We start from the raw sequence: 14,755 nt of genomic DNA, 5'->3' as shown, positions 1-14,755 counted from the left end.
ACAGGCACGCTGCCCTGTTTAGAAACAGACAGATGGATTTGGGCAGTTTGACAATCACTGTTATCCTGACCCATGTGATAACACCTGCTGCTGGGCCACCTCTGGGCTGTGCCCTCGAAGCTCTCCTGCTTTGGGTCAGTGGAGAGGACAAAATGAAGGCAAAAGGCAGGGACTCTACTTGGAATTGGCTTTTGAATGCAAATAAGAAGATAAAGGAGGCGTCTCTTAAATGCTTTAGATGGCACAAAAAGACATTTCTTTGTTCGACGAATTGCTTTTTCTCATTTGTTGTTTGGATGACCTGATATTTATTATCTAATTTAGTTTCCATCTCAAGGGAGGAATAGCTGTGTCTTTCTAAAAGCGAAGAACCTCTACACACACTCGTATTCATTCACGCCAAAAAAGATTCCAACTTTTCAATGCAGTAAAGCCCAGAATTTCCTATGTAAAACATTCCGTCAGATCAGCAGGCTACTACCATTTAGAGATATCACATGGACGAAGGAAGTACAGACCATGACACGTATTTATGAAAAGTCTTGGCAAGTGAGGCTCATATTACTGCATGCACAAAGCACAGCTTTGCCCACTAAAGAATAGTGAAGAACAGATTTGGGGGAAAAAGAGCAGTCATTAATTACATCAAAAATCATCACTGCTCAGAGCTCCCTGCTGTATTCTTTTATTATCTCTTCATAGGTCTTGTAAAAATGCAGGCAAGGATGGGTTCAAGCTGATTTGGATTAAAAGCAACCTTGCTTAAAAAACACAAAATACCTTAGTTGGATGGACAGGAGGCTGAGGGTCCTGGATCTGAGCTGCGGCTCTACCTCTAATAGGGGCTCCCAGCTTGGGCAGATCAGGCCACCAAATGAGATCAGCAAATGAGCTCCTCATTTGAGTTGGTCCTGCCTGTGATTCTAAAGCAGACCCAAAGTCATGCAACACCAGAAAAGACTAATATTTAACCAGGAAGCAATAGGGGCCACACCCAAGAGTTCTATACCATGCACATAGTAAACATACACCTATTTTGTTCGACATAATGGCTCTCCACAAAAGAGAAGGGGGAAAAATCCCCATGTTCTAAAATCAGCCAAGTGTTCCTAATAGCTTTCCTTGTCAGCAGGTGCTCTGCTAGCGAGGGCTGGCAAAAGTCCCCGCGAGCCTGGTGGAGGGCCACTGTCAGAGTCGCTGTCCAGAAGCAGGAAATGCAGAGCTGAACATCATATGCGCAATAATACTGTGGCATGTCAGGGTGCCAAGGGGCCCTGTCTACTTGTGCACCCATGTGCACAGCTTGCCGCACCGCTGGGTCCCAGGGCTTTTCCTGGGGGTGGCAAGAGCATAATGCAAGCATAGAAGAATCTGCCTTTGATGAAGAGTCTGCCAGAATATGTCTTCAGGGTAATAAAATAGAGAATAGGGGTAGTTCTTAAAGTAGAAGCAGATGTTCTTCTATTGATGTATAGGTTTACAATCTGATGCTGATATCTTTGTCCTAATCCTTTAAGTTTACATTGTTTCTGCCTTCCAAAGATCTCTATGAAAAAGACAAAGCACCATTACAATGAAGTCCTGTTAAATGGTATTCTTCTTTATGATTGCGGCAATGTCCTTACTTGAGTGAATCTCTCTTGTGGGCACACAATATGTATGAACCTGAAAAACAGGTAACGCCCCTATGTCCAAACATGACCTGCCAGACTTTGCACCTTAAGGACAATTAAATTGGCTCCCTTGTACATGAGCTGGCTGACTTGTGACCCAGTGGGGCACAGCCAAATCTCCTGCCTCCAGGTCTTCCAATGGGCTTGGTCTCCCAGCTGACTGTGGCAAACAGAAAAGTCAACTTCTTTGGATCCTCTCAGGTCTCAAGCTCAGGGCAGAGGCCACTTGGGTACACCTTGAACAACAGTTGGTTGTCGATGCCCACATGGGCCATGTGCTCATGTGCAGGACTGTGTCCTGTCAGCCTTGTAAGCCCGATGCCCAGCACATAGTGCTTGGCATAACGGTTGAACAAATAAACCAAACCATAAAGCCAAATATTTGGATTGCTCAGGAGGAACATAAAACTAAACGATTCTAAGAGTTTAGATTATACTCAAGGAATAAGAAAACTTCTGTTGATTCAATATACTGCAGAATGTGACATGATTATGGATTCTCTCAGTTGGTCCCAGTCCTACTTAAAGAGATCCTCATTCACTGGGTATGGCTTGAGTCCAGGATCTATAGTATTTTTATATTTTAAGTATGCGCACACACCCAATGTGGAGCCCAATCTGGGGCTTGAACTCATGACCCTGAGATTGAGACCTGAGCTGAGATCAAGAGTTAGATGCTTAACGGACTGAGCTACCCAGATGCCTCCAGGACCTGTAGTTGTAAACATCTTCCTGGGTGATTCTGATAACCAGATCTCAGCATAACTGGGCTAGATGGCCTTAAAGGCCTCTAACCCAAGTTTGCAAGGCTATGCTTCCAGAAAATACCTACACTTGTCTCCTTATTAAAAACCATGTGTGGGGCTCAGTCAGTTAAGCATCTAACTCTTGGTTTTGCTTCAGGTCCCGGTCCCAGGGCTATGGGTCTGGGCTCCATGTCGGGCTCTGCACTCAGTATGGAGTCTGCTTGCAATTCTCTCCCTCTCCCTCTGCCCCTCCTCCCACTTCCTATCTCTCTCTCTCTCCCCCCTCTCTCTAAGATAAATTAAAAAATAAAATTTAAAAAAAAAAAAAGAAAAAAGAAAACCATGTGTGCATAGGCCACTACCAACTGTCTCTATCAACTGGATGGAACGAAGTAGACTTTTCAAAGCTAGTGGCTCCTGCTTCCTTTTCCTTCTGATTCCAAAGGCAAGCAAATATTGTTTTTCTCTCCATGGTGTCACACCCCAATCATGTCTGTGTCCATCTGGGCTGGTTCAGAATTTCCATTCTTTAAAAAGAAACAAGTTCTCAAATGCTCTTCATCCACATAAGAGAGCCAGGCCTACATGTCCTCCTCTGAGCTCACTTTAAAAACAGATGTCCAGGGGCACCTGGGTGGCTCAGTGGGTTAAGCCTCTGTCTTCGGCTCAGGGCATGATCTCAGGGTCCTGGGATTGAGTCCCGCATCAGACTCTCTGCTCAGCAGGGAGCCTGCTTCCCTCTCTCTCTCTCTCTGCCTGCCTCTCTGCCTACCTGTAATCTCTCTCAGTCAAATAAATAAATAAAATCTTTAAAAAAAAAAAAAAAACAGATGTCCAGGGGCACCTGGGTGGCTCAGTGGGTTAAAGCCTCTGTCTTTGGCTCAGGTCATGGTCCCGGGGGTCCTGGGATGGAGCCCCACATTGGGCTGTCTGCTTAGCAGGGAGCCGGCTTCCTCCTCTTTCTCTCTCTCTGCCTGCCTCTCCACCTACTTGAGATTTCTGTCTGTCAAATAAATAAATAAGTAAAATCTTTAAAAACAGATGTCCAATCTGAGCTCCTGAAGGGTTCCAGGCCTTAGTCAAGGTCAGTATCCTGACTGTTCTCCCTCCTCACTGAGCGGGATTCAGGCATGTCCCTGCATTACGCGAATCTGTACTTGTTTCTCATGGCTTCCTATGTATTTCTCTGAGGACACCTATAGAGTTTCCTCAGCCCATTGCTGTGCCTTCTAGGGAGATATCACCAGCCATCCAGATACTTAATGATGCTTTTAAAAAGTATCCATGTAAGCGAACAGCTCCAGGACCTGAAAGTTCAAAGTTGAAAACCAATGGGTGAAGATCTATCTCACTGTTCTTCCCACTCCTGGAGACTACCTAGTACCCGAATGGAGGGGAGGGCCCTGTCCTTTCATCTAGGTGTCTTCCTGCTAGCTACGCTGCTGGGCCACCTGCCGAGGGACCTAATTGCCATTCAAGTATTAGCACCCTTTCACAGGCCTCTGGTAGCCTTCTGTGGCTCTTGGATCTTGTGGCAAGCCTCCAGCCTCATATCCAAGTTCCTGTGTAGTCTGGCAGTGTCCTGCATTCCTAATCAATACCTTTGCAGCTCCTGCTCTCCATGCAAAGCAGGCAACAATACACCTGTTCCTAACCAGCCTATCCCAACAAGAGGAAAGATTACTCTTCCAAGCTGTGGTCAAAATGCTTTCACCTGATGTATTTATCGCTACAAAAAAAAAAAAAAAAAAAAAAAAGCACTGATCCTTCTATTATGGGGGTGGGGGCAGATGACCTTGGTTAGAATGTGGCAGAGGCTGGGGCTGGGGAGGGAGAGGGGAGTGACAGTGAGGCTGGCTGGTAGAGCGCTTTCCCCAAGCCCTTCCACCAGGAAGCTGCATCCATTCCTCTGGTCCTGGGGCATTACCCCCTGAGCCTTAATTATGCTTATGACAAACTGGTTCCTCAGCCACAGCCCATTGAGCACGGATTCTATCCAATGCTGCTCAAACATGCATATTCTGTTTTCCAGCCCTAGATCCCCTAGATGCTGGTTCTGACTCTCTGCCTGTCTAAAATGGCCTTCTCCCCTATGTGTCTTTGAAGACTGGCTTCCAATGGTACTTCAACCCTCCCTGCTCCCACAATGGGAAATGACCTCTTTCTCCCAAATGCTGGAAGCTAGACCATTTTTCACAAGTTATTGCATTCTGCCTTGGGTCGGTTACACGTGTACCTACTTTCCCCACTTAATTATTAAGCATCTTGAGGGCAAAGCCCATGTTCTCTCATCCTTGAGCCATCCACAATCCCTCAGAAAGGATAGAGAGTACCAGCTATATTCATGGGACAAAGGGAAGGAATGGGGGTGGGGAGGCACAGGACAAGGAGGTACAATTTCAGATCCTGGAAGTTTCCTCTTGCAAATCTCATCCATCTGGTGTGGGATGCTTGGCAGTTCCCTAGATGTCTAAGCTCTGATACAGTTACAAAGGAAATCTTCAAGGGAGAGGAAACACTTTTTTTTTTTTTAAGATTTTATTTATTTATTTGACTGAGAGAGACCACAAGTAGGCAGAGAAGCAGGCAGAGAGAGAGGGGGAAGCAGGCTCCCTGCCGAGCAGAGAGCCCGATGTGGGGCTCGATCCCAGGACCCTGGGATCATGACCTGAGCCGAAAGCAGAGGCTTAACCCACTGAGCCACCCAGGCGCCCCAGAGAGAAAACACTTTTAATCCTTATTATTCACGTGGAGTCTCATCTTAGACTATTGTGAGTGAGATTCATATTCTTTCTGGAAATTGTGTTTTGAAAGAGAGAGAAAAGGAAGAAAGGACACAGAACTTTCATTTGGGGCACCAGAGGAAAATGCCTCCTGGTACATCGTGGTGCCTTTTGCTTTGAAGAGGTCAGTGCATTTTTTTTTTTTTTAAGATTTTATTTATTTGACAGAGAGAGAGAAAGATCACAAGTAGGCAGAGTGGCAGGCAGGGGGTCGGGGAAGCAGGCTCCCTGCAGAGCGGAAAACCGGAGGATGGGCTCAATCCCAGGACCCTGAGATCATGATCGGAGCTGAAGGCAGAGGCTTAACCCACTGAGCCACCCAGGTGCTCCTAAGAGGTCAGTGCATTTAGACAGTGTCAGATCATATAGCCCCAAAAATACAGATGCCCAGCACAGACCTTCAGTTACCTAGTACTCTCCAGAATAGACCCTTCCTTCCCACATATCTTTCTCTCTCATTCCACAACACAGAATGTCGCTTGGGGCTCCAAAAATCCATAGACCCCTAAAAATATTTATCCTTAGGGCCATAGGTTGACTTGGGTGATTTTTATTGGGCGTTTTGAAGGGATTCACAAGAAATGTGGAATTAGGGAAGTGCTGGGAATAAGCATTGTTATGGGCTGAATTCCCCTCCCTCCAAATTTACATGTTGAAGTCCTATCCCCTAATACCTCAGAATGTGATTATACTGGAGACCAGGACTTAAAAAAAAGTGATTAAGGTAAAATGAGTTCACAGAAATGGGCTCTAATCTAATTGGCTGTTGTCCTTAAAAGAGAAGATTGGGACAGAGATCTCTACACACACAGGGGAGAGACCCTGTGAGGACACAGGGAGAAGGCAGCCGTCTGCGAGCCAAGGAGAGAGGCCTCAGGAGAAACCAACCTGGCCCATACCTTGACCTTGGACTTCCAGCCTCCAGAACTGTGAGTTCATAAATGTCTGTTGCAAAATTCCACCTGTGCCTGCGGGATTTTGTTATGGCAGCCTGAGCTAACTAATATGAGCACGAAGGCACGGATGCCAAAAATGAAAGAAATCAGGCTACAGATGAAAGGACTTCAGTAAACTCTCTCCCCATCTCTGGTGAATGCGGAGCAGTGTAGCACTCTGAGTGATTTGTGGGCTCTTCAGTGAACTGTGGTAGCTCATTGACATTATGGGCCCTGCCCCAATTGAGACCAGAATATCTAGTCAATGTATCTCTAAGATCCCCTGACAGGTTATTCAGTCACTCAGAAAATGTAAGCCAAACCACTGGACTAAAAAGACAGCCAAATTATTAGAAGCCCAAAAAACACACCCCATTATAGCAACTGCTACTACTGATAAAAAAAGAAGCCAGGATCTCATAGCACACATAATTTGAAAAATATCATTTCTCTGGAGTTTACAAAATAACTAGTCTCACTTTTCGGGAATGACCATTAAATGTAGAATTCTTATAGACACCACCGAGACTGAGTATCCCAATGGGCCTTAAACTTATGTTGATGTGATTACATAAACTGCAAAAAAGAAGTTTACGAGTTATTCTCCTCATAAACCACTGGCTCTCTCTGTGCTAAAAGCATCACATCTTATCAAATTTCCTCAGTTCTGTGACCTCAGCATTTTCCCTATGAGACTGAAGTCGTCCATCATTTGCTTGTGTGGCCGTTGGCAACTTGCATGTGTCTGCTTGAAAAGCAGTGGCATATTCCGAGATGCTGCAAGAACCTGCTGTCCTGGGGTGGGGGTGCAGGGGTGAATCTCGGGGCTCGAGGTGCTTCCTGCCTGTTGCCGAGACACCTGAGGTGATTGGCTATGACCCATCTTCTCTGTCATCATCAGTGCCCCCAGCGCCCATAGATCTTGCCATCTCACATCTGCTGAGCGCTTCCCCCGGAGAGCGGACGGAGCCACAGAAGGGCCGTGAGGTTCACTGGTGCCAGTGAGCTACTTGTTAGTACCTCAGGAAACAGGTTGCCTGGGAGGCGAAATTAAGAGCTGAAGTGAGGCTGGTAATTAGTGCATGCCCTCTGGATGCCCACTGTGAATAAGCACTCCCATCCGTGTATTGTAATCATCGGCGCCATCACAGCACAGTGAACGCTGTCTATGGATGGGCTGAGCTCTATCTTTATCCACACATTTGACAAAAATACAGATGATTTCAGTTACATCTATTTGGTGGGGGATTTTAAGGCATCATGCACTCAGATTTTAATGCAACTAATAGTTTTAGAGCAGTACGGTTCACTGGGAATGTATGCGAGCCATGTTTGTCATTTACAATGTCCTAGTTGCCACATTTTAAAAGATGTAACAGCTAAAATTAATTTAATTTAATTTTTTAAAAGATTTTATTTATTTATTTGACACAGAAAGAGAGAGGGCATGCATGCATGCATGCACAAGCAGGGGGAGCAGCAGAGGGAGAGGAAAAAGCAGGCTTGCCACTGAGTGGGGAACCCGATGTGGGGGCTCCATCCCAAGACCCTGAGATCATGACATGAGCGGAAGGCAGAGGTTTAACCCACTGAGCCACCCAGCCGCCCCGTAACCAGTATTTTATAAACCATTAAAGAGATATTTTGCCTTCCTTTCTTTGTAATAAATCTTCTAAATCTGAGTGTTTTCACAGTCCACCTCAAGTGCTAAATTTTAACCAGAAATGCTTGGTCTCTATTTAGATTTCATAAAATTGAAGGTTAAAGAAAGTAGATGCATTCACATATCCAAAGTTGTTCCAAACAAAAACTGGATTATTAGATCTTAAATTTAGATTTGGATTAGACTAAAAATTCAGCTCTTCAGGCCACTGGGTATTTTCCAAGCGCTGAATAATTACGTTTGGCTAGTGGCCGCCATATTGGACATCGAGACCCCGAGCATCGACTGTGCGCATCACAGCAGTAAGACAATGATGAGTCAGACAGAGTCCTTGTTTCCCCAGGGTGAGGAAGCCTATGTATGAGACCCATATACAGATAGCAACAATGTAAGGTGGGTCATGACACTTGCTAAATACATGGAAAGGAAAGCATTCCAAGGAGAAAAGGGAATGCATAAAGGAAGACCCACGGCAAAGAAACAAACATTTAGAGATTGGTAAGTATGGCTGAGCATATGCCTAGGAGGGTAGAAATTAAGGTTTAAGAAGACAGCCGGGGCAGTTCTGCTGAGAGCCTCAAATAGCAAGCCAAAGAGTTTATTCTCAATCCATAGTTAATGGGGAGTAAGTTTCTGGTGAGGAGGAATCTTTTAGAAAGATCCACTTAATATTGATGCAGACGGCTTGGTGGCTAAAAAACCAATTAGCTACCGAACCAGTCCAAGCCAAATATAATGAGAAATGGGGGAGGCCGTAGGAAAGGAAAGAAAATTCAAAATGTAATAAATATGGGTAAAAGGATACCAGGACTTGGCAATGTGGCCAGGAACTCAAGGAAAAAGAGAAGTCAGAGAATTCTGTAGCAACTAAAATAAGGAAGTACAGATGAAAGGCTGGATGGGAAAAGTTATTTCTAATGTATCTGCACATAAATGTTTTAAAAGGAGTTGGAATACATGCGCATATAAGCTGGTGGGGGGTTGGAAGAGACCTTTGGGCAGACATGAAAAGTTGTCAGTATCTATTTATAGGACGGTCAAATTAGCAGAATGGGCGACTTTCTTAGAAATAATGTATACTATGGGGGGGCAAGGAGGGAATCGGAGTAAATCAAATTACAGTACTATTCGTTAGAAAGCTAGGCAGCTGCTGAAAATTACTGCTCTTAAATTATATCAAAGGGGATATGGAAAGCTGCTTAAGATATACTTTTAAATGAGAACTTTCAGCTTGGATAATAAGATTCCAATTTTGTTTAAAAAGGATATGCACCTACATTCTGTATAGCGCAGAAAATGTGTGGAAGGACCCACACCACGCTGTTAGCAGGCATGGATTATTTCTGCAGAGAAAGACTGAAGGGGACAACAGCCTTTCCTTTTTATATTTTGTTATTGCTTGAACTTGCTACAGAGAACACATTATTTGAGTTTTAAAAGGGGAGACAAAGAAAAGGGTAAACCATGTATTCAGACCTCCAGAAAAATGACTGGAAGGATTTATATCAAAAAATTATCTCTGGACCATTTTGATTTTCTTATTTTGAAATTTTTTATATTCTAAAATAAATATGTAATACTTCTAAAACCAGGGGGGAAAAAGTCATAAGAGGAAATAATCTATAATACCGATGGTACAAATCAATTTTAAATCTGTTTGCAAAGCCAAAGGTTACAGGGTTGGGTGTTCTTTAAAGAGGTTTGGATCCAATTTCTTTTACTTCTTTGGGGCTCATGCTTACTTTTATTGCTGCTGAAGTGATTTCCACATTTTTTTTTAATGATTTCCATTCAGTGTGGCCAAAAAGGAAAATCGAGGCCAACCACAAGGCAAGCCTTCCTGAAAGGAGACAAAAAGCCTCTGTAACCTGCGGAATGAAAACTTTACCAGGAGAACGTGACTCTTTTGTCATGAATGACTTCAATCGCTGGAGGACAGAAATTTTTAACGAGAACAAAGAGCATCGAAGCGATTTCAGTACTCTGCTTGTCAATCCCGGCCAAGCACACTAGTAACTTTATATTATAATGATGGGGACAAAGAACAAGGTGTCCCATTCACTGCCAGGCTGCTGCACCCAGAGGGTCCGGGGCCTTTGCAGAGCCTTTCACTGCAGTGGAACAGAGAAGGAACTCTCAAGGAGTGCAGAAAGGACCGCAAGCAAGTAAATCATCACCAACCATGTAAATAACGGCAAAGAATGGGTATGGAGAGGAAAAGGCGCCTTCTGATCATTCACCAATGGAAAGATGTGCACTAAATCAGGGTCCTTTCTGTCTGACGCTGTTGTTTTTACTGAACAGTTAAGCGCCCAAGGAAATACCAGTTGGGTCTTAAAGACAATTTATAGCTAGGCTGGCCTCATTGCACCTGGCTGTGTTTTGACAGCAGGTTTCGTCAGTTTATAGCAGAAATTCTTGTCTACACTATAAGCTGTCACAAATGCAACTAGACCTTGGAAAAAATGTACCGCTCAGAGGCAAACCTCTCCCTTTGCCGCGCCCCTCCCCCTTTTAATGAAAAGCAAAAAGCTCCTGCTGGTGGCAAGGCCTCCTTCTCTTCAGGGGAAATTAGGGAGCCTCCCGGGACTGAGAGGGTCAGCCCCAGTGTTACAGCCCAAGTGGGGTGCGCCTGCTTCTGGGCACTCGATTAAGGACTCTTTCTTTTCTCTTCCCTCGGGGCTAACTGCTGAACACAGCAGCCTTGGTGTTCGGAGCCAGGAAATTTCGGGATTCTGCTCTCTGAGCTCCCCACTCTTCCCAGCTTCCAGGCCACGGAAAGAATGTCTGGGCGCCTTGCTACAGCCTTGCCTCAGAATACAAGGCCCACAGCTTTGGCGAATGCCCTCTGCCCCCATCTAAAACAAGACGGCAACGCTTGGCTCTTCGGGATCAGACAAACCTTAACTTTGTTTTTGAGATTCTTCTCCTCAGTGAATGGCCGGGTTTGGAAGCCCCCCTGTCTTAGAAATCACAGAACCTCCTTGTAATACCTACACATTGAAAGCACTGCCTCCCAGAACCAGGTGCTGCCTTACCCACCCGTTTTTGTTTTGCTTCTTTAAGACCTCAGGGTTTTATTCTTTTTTGCTCCCAGAAGGATTGGGCCAAACAAATAACTTGTAACAGGTGACACGCATCCCTGGACAGAAGGCACTGCGTCCTTTTTAGGAAAGAGTTCATGGCGGCTGGAGGCCAACATTTTCTCCTGTTTGATAGCTAGGACAAAGATGTGAAGAGAGGGATGAAAAGGTAATGGAGAGCAGCCCCTCCTGTTCCTTAATTTCATGGTTCACAGACATTCAGTGACATTCAGACACTCCCAAGGGGGAAGCTCATATAACCAGCCATGAAACTGGAAACGAGCAGGCTAAGGGGGCTGCTTGCCTGGGCCTAGGGCTGAGTTTCTCACAGCCATGGGGGTCCACTCCCAGACACTGGGGCTCACTCTGATGGGTCTGCAGCTGCTGTGGGGCGGGGGCGGGGGGCGCTGGGAGGGAGAGTAGGCAGCGGGGAGGGTGTACAGGCCAGACTGGGAAGCTCCAGGCCTGCAGGGTACCTTGACCAGCCCCATGCAGGATGCCACCCTCAACTTCCCATGGCCAATGCTCTGGTAAGGGTCAGCACTCGGGGGCTGCCCGTCAGGATCCAGGAAGCACAGGACCTGGGCAGAGAGGAGGGAGGGGAGGCTCCAAGCCAGGCAGTTCCCACGGAGCTGGGACTGGTTGGAAACATCTCTCCCTCAGACGTGCCCCTGGGCTGAAAGGGCGGGAGACAGTAGAACCACCTCCAGCGGGGACAGGTCCTGGTCTGTAAGATGGAGAAATGAATCGACGTGGCTCATTCAGGTAAGACCAGCTAGAGGCAGGGATGCAGAAGCAGGGGAGGACATTGAGGGGCAGCTGCATGAGGGAAATGATGGAGAACTAAGGGCATGACAGGTCAGAGGAGAGCCACAGGCGAGCCAGCTCACTCACTCATCTGGCCGTCTCCAAAGCCAGAGGCACCTGCTCAACCCATTGATGGCCTGAAGTGTTGCCTGGTGACACTACCCAAAATACACACCACACTTTGCAAGACCTTGCTTAACACACAGTTTGAGGTCAACCAGCACACCCACTACGGCACCACAGTCCCTTGAGGCAGAGGCCAGAGGCATATACTGTGATCGCAGACGTAAAGGATGGGAGACCATTATTTCCTGATGTACGGATACTCCAACTCAGCACAGTGATTACTTTTATATCTACACCTACAAACAAATGATTGTCAAAATCGAGCTGCTAAGCAGCAAGCTCCACGATCCCCCACAGACCCTCCCGAGCAGTTCTGTTGAGCGCACCTGTGGTATTCCAGAACTCTCCAGCCAGTCTCGGAAGATGTTTTCCACAGACAACCCAAGCCTTTAAAAATAAAACAAAAAGGTAAGGATTAAAACGTTACAGAGCACCTACTGCATACACAGCATTTTTTCCTCTGAAAAGAGGGAAAGGTACATCACAGCATGGATCTTCCAGAGAGGTAGCCACTCGCTGGAGAAAGCAAGGCTGTCCCAGGTTCAAGCGCAGAAGGCGCTCAGTCACACAGCGCCACTTCGGTCAACAGGAACGTGCAGGGTGGAATCTAAGAACCAGAGACACACCACAGTAGGTGCTCTTAAGGCCCCGAGGGGGCTGCTGGGTTGGACAATTCAGGGAGGATAAAGCATGTCCACAGGACACATCAGGCACAACTGCTTCCTTGCAGTAGGCAGCAGAGTGAAATCGGAAGGCCCCAGCATTTAATACACCAAAATGAAATTGGAACTTTGTCGTGACGAGGGGCTGCGATGAGCACAAATGGCGTGACCCACTGCAAGAGCGCAGAGGGACCCAGGAGCAGGGACGACGCATGGTTTGTACACCTCTGAAGCAGGCCCACGGGCTGCTTTGTTTGAAATATGACAGTTGCTCGTTAAGTCTGACCCAAAGTCAGCTGAAATTCTTTTGGTTTCGTGGCCTGCTGATTTGAATACTCCTTACATTCCTTAAGTATCCAGTCTGTTTGGGGTCAGCAGACCTTAGGTTGGGTCTTCCCGTCTTCCTGGGCTAATGACGTTTAAAGCGACCCCATCCCATTTCTAGATCACCCCAGCTCCTGCTTCACATCTCTGCTCCCAGAGGCCTCTCCTGAGCCCTCTCCGAGGCTGTGTGGGTAGCATTCACCTCACTCCCTGTCCTTTGTGCCACAGCATCCAGCAGTGTGTGCCTGTCGTTTATTCCATTACTGGCGCTTTAACTGTCTCCCCCACTGGTCTGAAACTCTCTGAGATTAGGGTCTATGGCTGTTCAACTTGCTTCTCTAAATCCAGAAGAAAGAACAGTTCCTGGTATAAAAGATGATAGCCATAGATATTTTTTATTTGAATGAATGAAAACACATTTTACTTTTGTTTCAATAAGAAGTATTCCCTTCTAATTTAAAAATCACCTTTCCGGGGCACCTGGGTGGCTCAGTGGGTTAAAGCCTCTGCCTTCGGCTCCGATCATGATCCCAGGGTCCTGGGATTGAGCCCCGCATCGCATCGGGCTCTCTGCTCAGTGGGGAACCTGCTTCCTCCCTTTTCTCTCTCTGCCTGCCTCTCTGCCTACTTGTGATCTGTCAAATAAATAAATAAAATCTTTAAAAAAAAAAATCACCTTTTCTAGTAAGAGATTCCCAATGTGTTAGGTTCCAAACCTATACAAATTTTATATATTACATACTACATCATAAATAAACAAATAAACAAACATATATAAATCATATCCCTTCCCTAACACCCCCTCCCTTTAGGGACTGCAGAGAAGCTATGGAAAGATAAAATTCTGTCCATCGGCATTGTTAAGGTGCTGAACCCAGTGCTCCCTCGCCTCCTGGGCTCTGCTCCCGGCGGGGCAATAGTGAGAAAGGGAAGAGGGAGAAGCGGACCTGTATGGGGGTTGGGGAAGTAGGGCCTGACCAATATTTTTGCGACCTTTTCTTCCCCAATGAGAAGCCAGTCACCTTAGTCTTCCTGGGCCAGAGGAGAAGCAAAGGTTGCAGAAGGGAGCAACTGTCAGTATTTCCAGAGAAAACAGGGCGGCGGGGGGCCGGAGGGACTATGCAGAGTAAATGGTTTGGATTCATTTCAAGATGATGCCCCTGTGTGGGAGAGGCCAGAAGTAGAAAAGGGGAGAATGATGACCTCCCAAACATGCTTGCACTGGGCTCCTCAGGTTCCCCAACTCAGTGGAATTACTGGGCATGCCTTGTTGGCAGGTGCCCACAGGTGTCCCCATCCCCCTGCCTCGGCCCACTACGTCTCTGTGGCCCCTCAACAGCATCAACCCAGGTGTAAGCAGCCTGGTTCCTGCTGTAACATAGAGCGTGAGGCATGTGTGTGTGTGCACGTGTGCACTAGTGTGCCTGTGTGACTGCGTGTGCAGCACGTGGGGCAGGGGTGGGTGGGTGACTGGAGGGGAGGAGGTGGCTCTCAGAGCACCTTAGATCCAGAGCACGGTTGTTTTTTGAGCCCGGTTGGCTGCACAGAGAGGTGCGGGCAATGCCCTTCGCAGGCTGGGAGGAGGAGGAGAGTGGGGCTGAAGGTTAAGCCTTACAGAAGTGTCGGAAGAACTCAAAGTTGTTTCACTTTGTAATGAAAGGTGCAAGGCTGCAGGGGCAGACAGACTGTACGATTTCCACCGAACATAAGAGGCTCCCTGGAAGGCCCGCTCTTGATGGGAAGGACGCAGACCATCCCCACCTTACTGTCTGGCACCCAGGAGGGGGCTCACCTGGTGGTGCTGGGTTCCTGCCCTGGGGCCTCACCAGCTGTGGGGGATCAGCTGGTGCTCTAAGCTGTCTGTCCTGATTGAGAGGCACGCCTGCTTTCTTCCAGGTCCTTCCTTCCCTGAAGCTTTTCCTAAGCCACCCATTCATCTGCTTCCTTTCCAGC

At 46.8% G+C, this 14,755-nt stretch overlaps 1 protein-coding gene across 8 annotated transcripts in view; it reads right to left on the bottom strand.

Annotated features, from left to right (window-relative positions):
- Positions 1–14,755, bottom strand: part of AOPEP (aminopeptidase O (putative)) — a 339,093-nt gene that overhangs the window by 88,117 nt on the left and 236,221 nt on the right. For all 8 annotated transcript variants that reach the window (XR_006608428.1, XM_013048337.2, XM_004777384.3 and 5 more), the window contains one exon: positions 12,143–12,203. Coding sequence is in view for 7 of the 8 variants with exons in the window: in XM_013048337.2 (XP_012903791.1) it covers positions 12,143–12,203 (61 nt within the window). In the remaining variant the exon portion in view is untranslated. The remainder of the gene's footprint in view (positions 1–12,142; positions 12,204–14,755) is intronic.

This window comes from Mustela putorius, unplaced genomic scaffold (assembly GCF_011764305.1).
Source record: "Mustela putorius furo isolate JIRA1106 unplaced genomic scaffold, ASM1176430v1.1 tig00000876_pilon_pilon_pilon, whole genome shotgun sequence".
NCBI lineage: Eukaryota > Metazoa > Chordata > Mammalia > Carnivora > Mustelidae > Mustela > Mustela putorius.
Note: the sequence above shows the minus strand (reverse complement) of the source record. Positions and strands in the feature narration are given on the sequence as shown.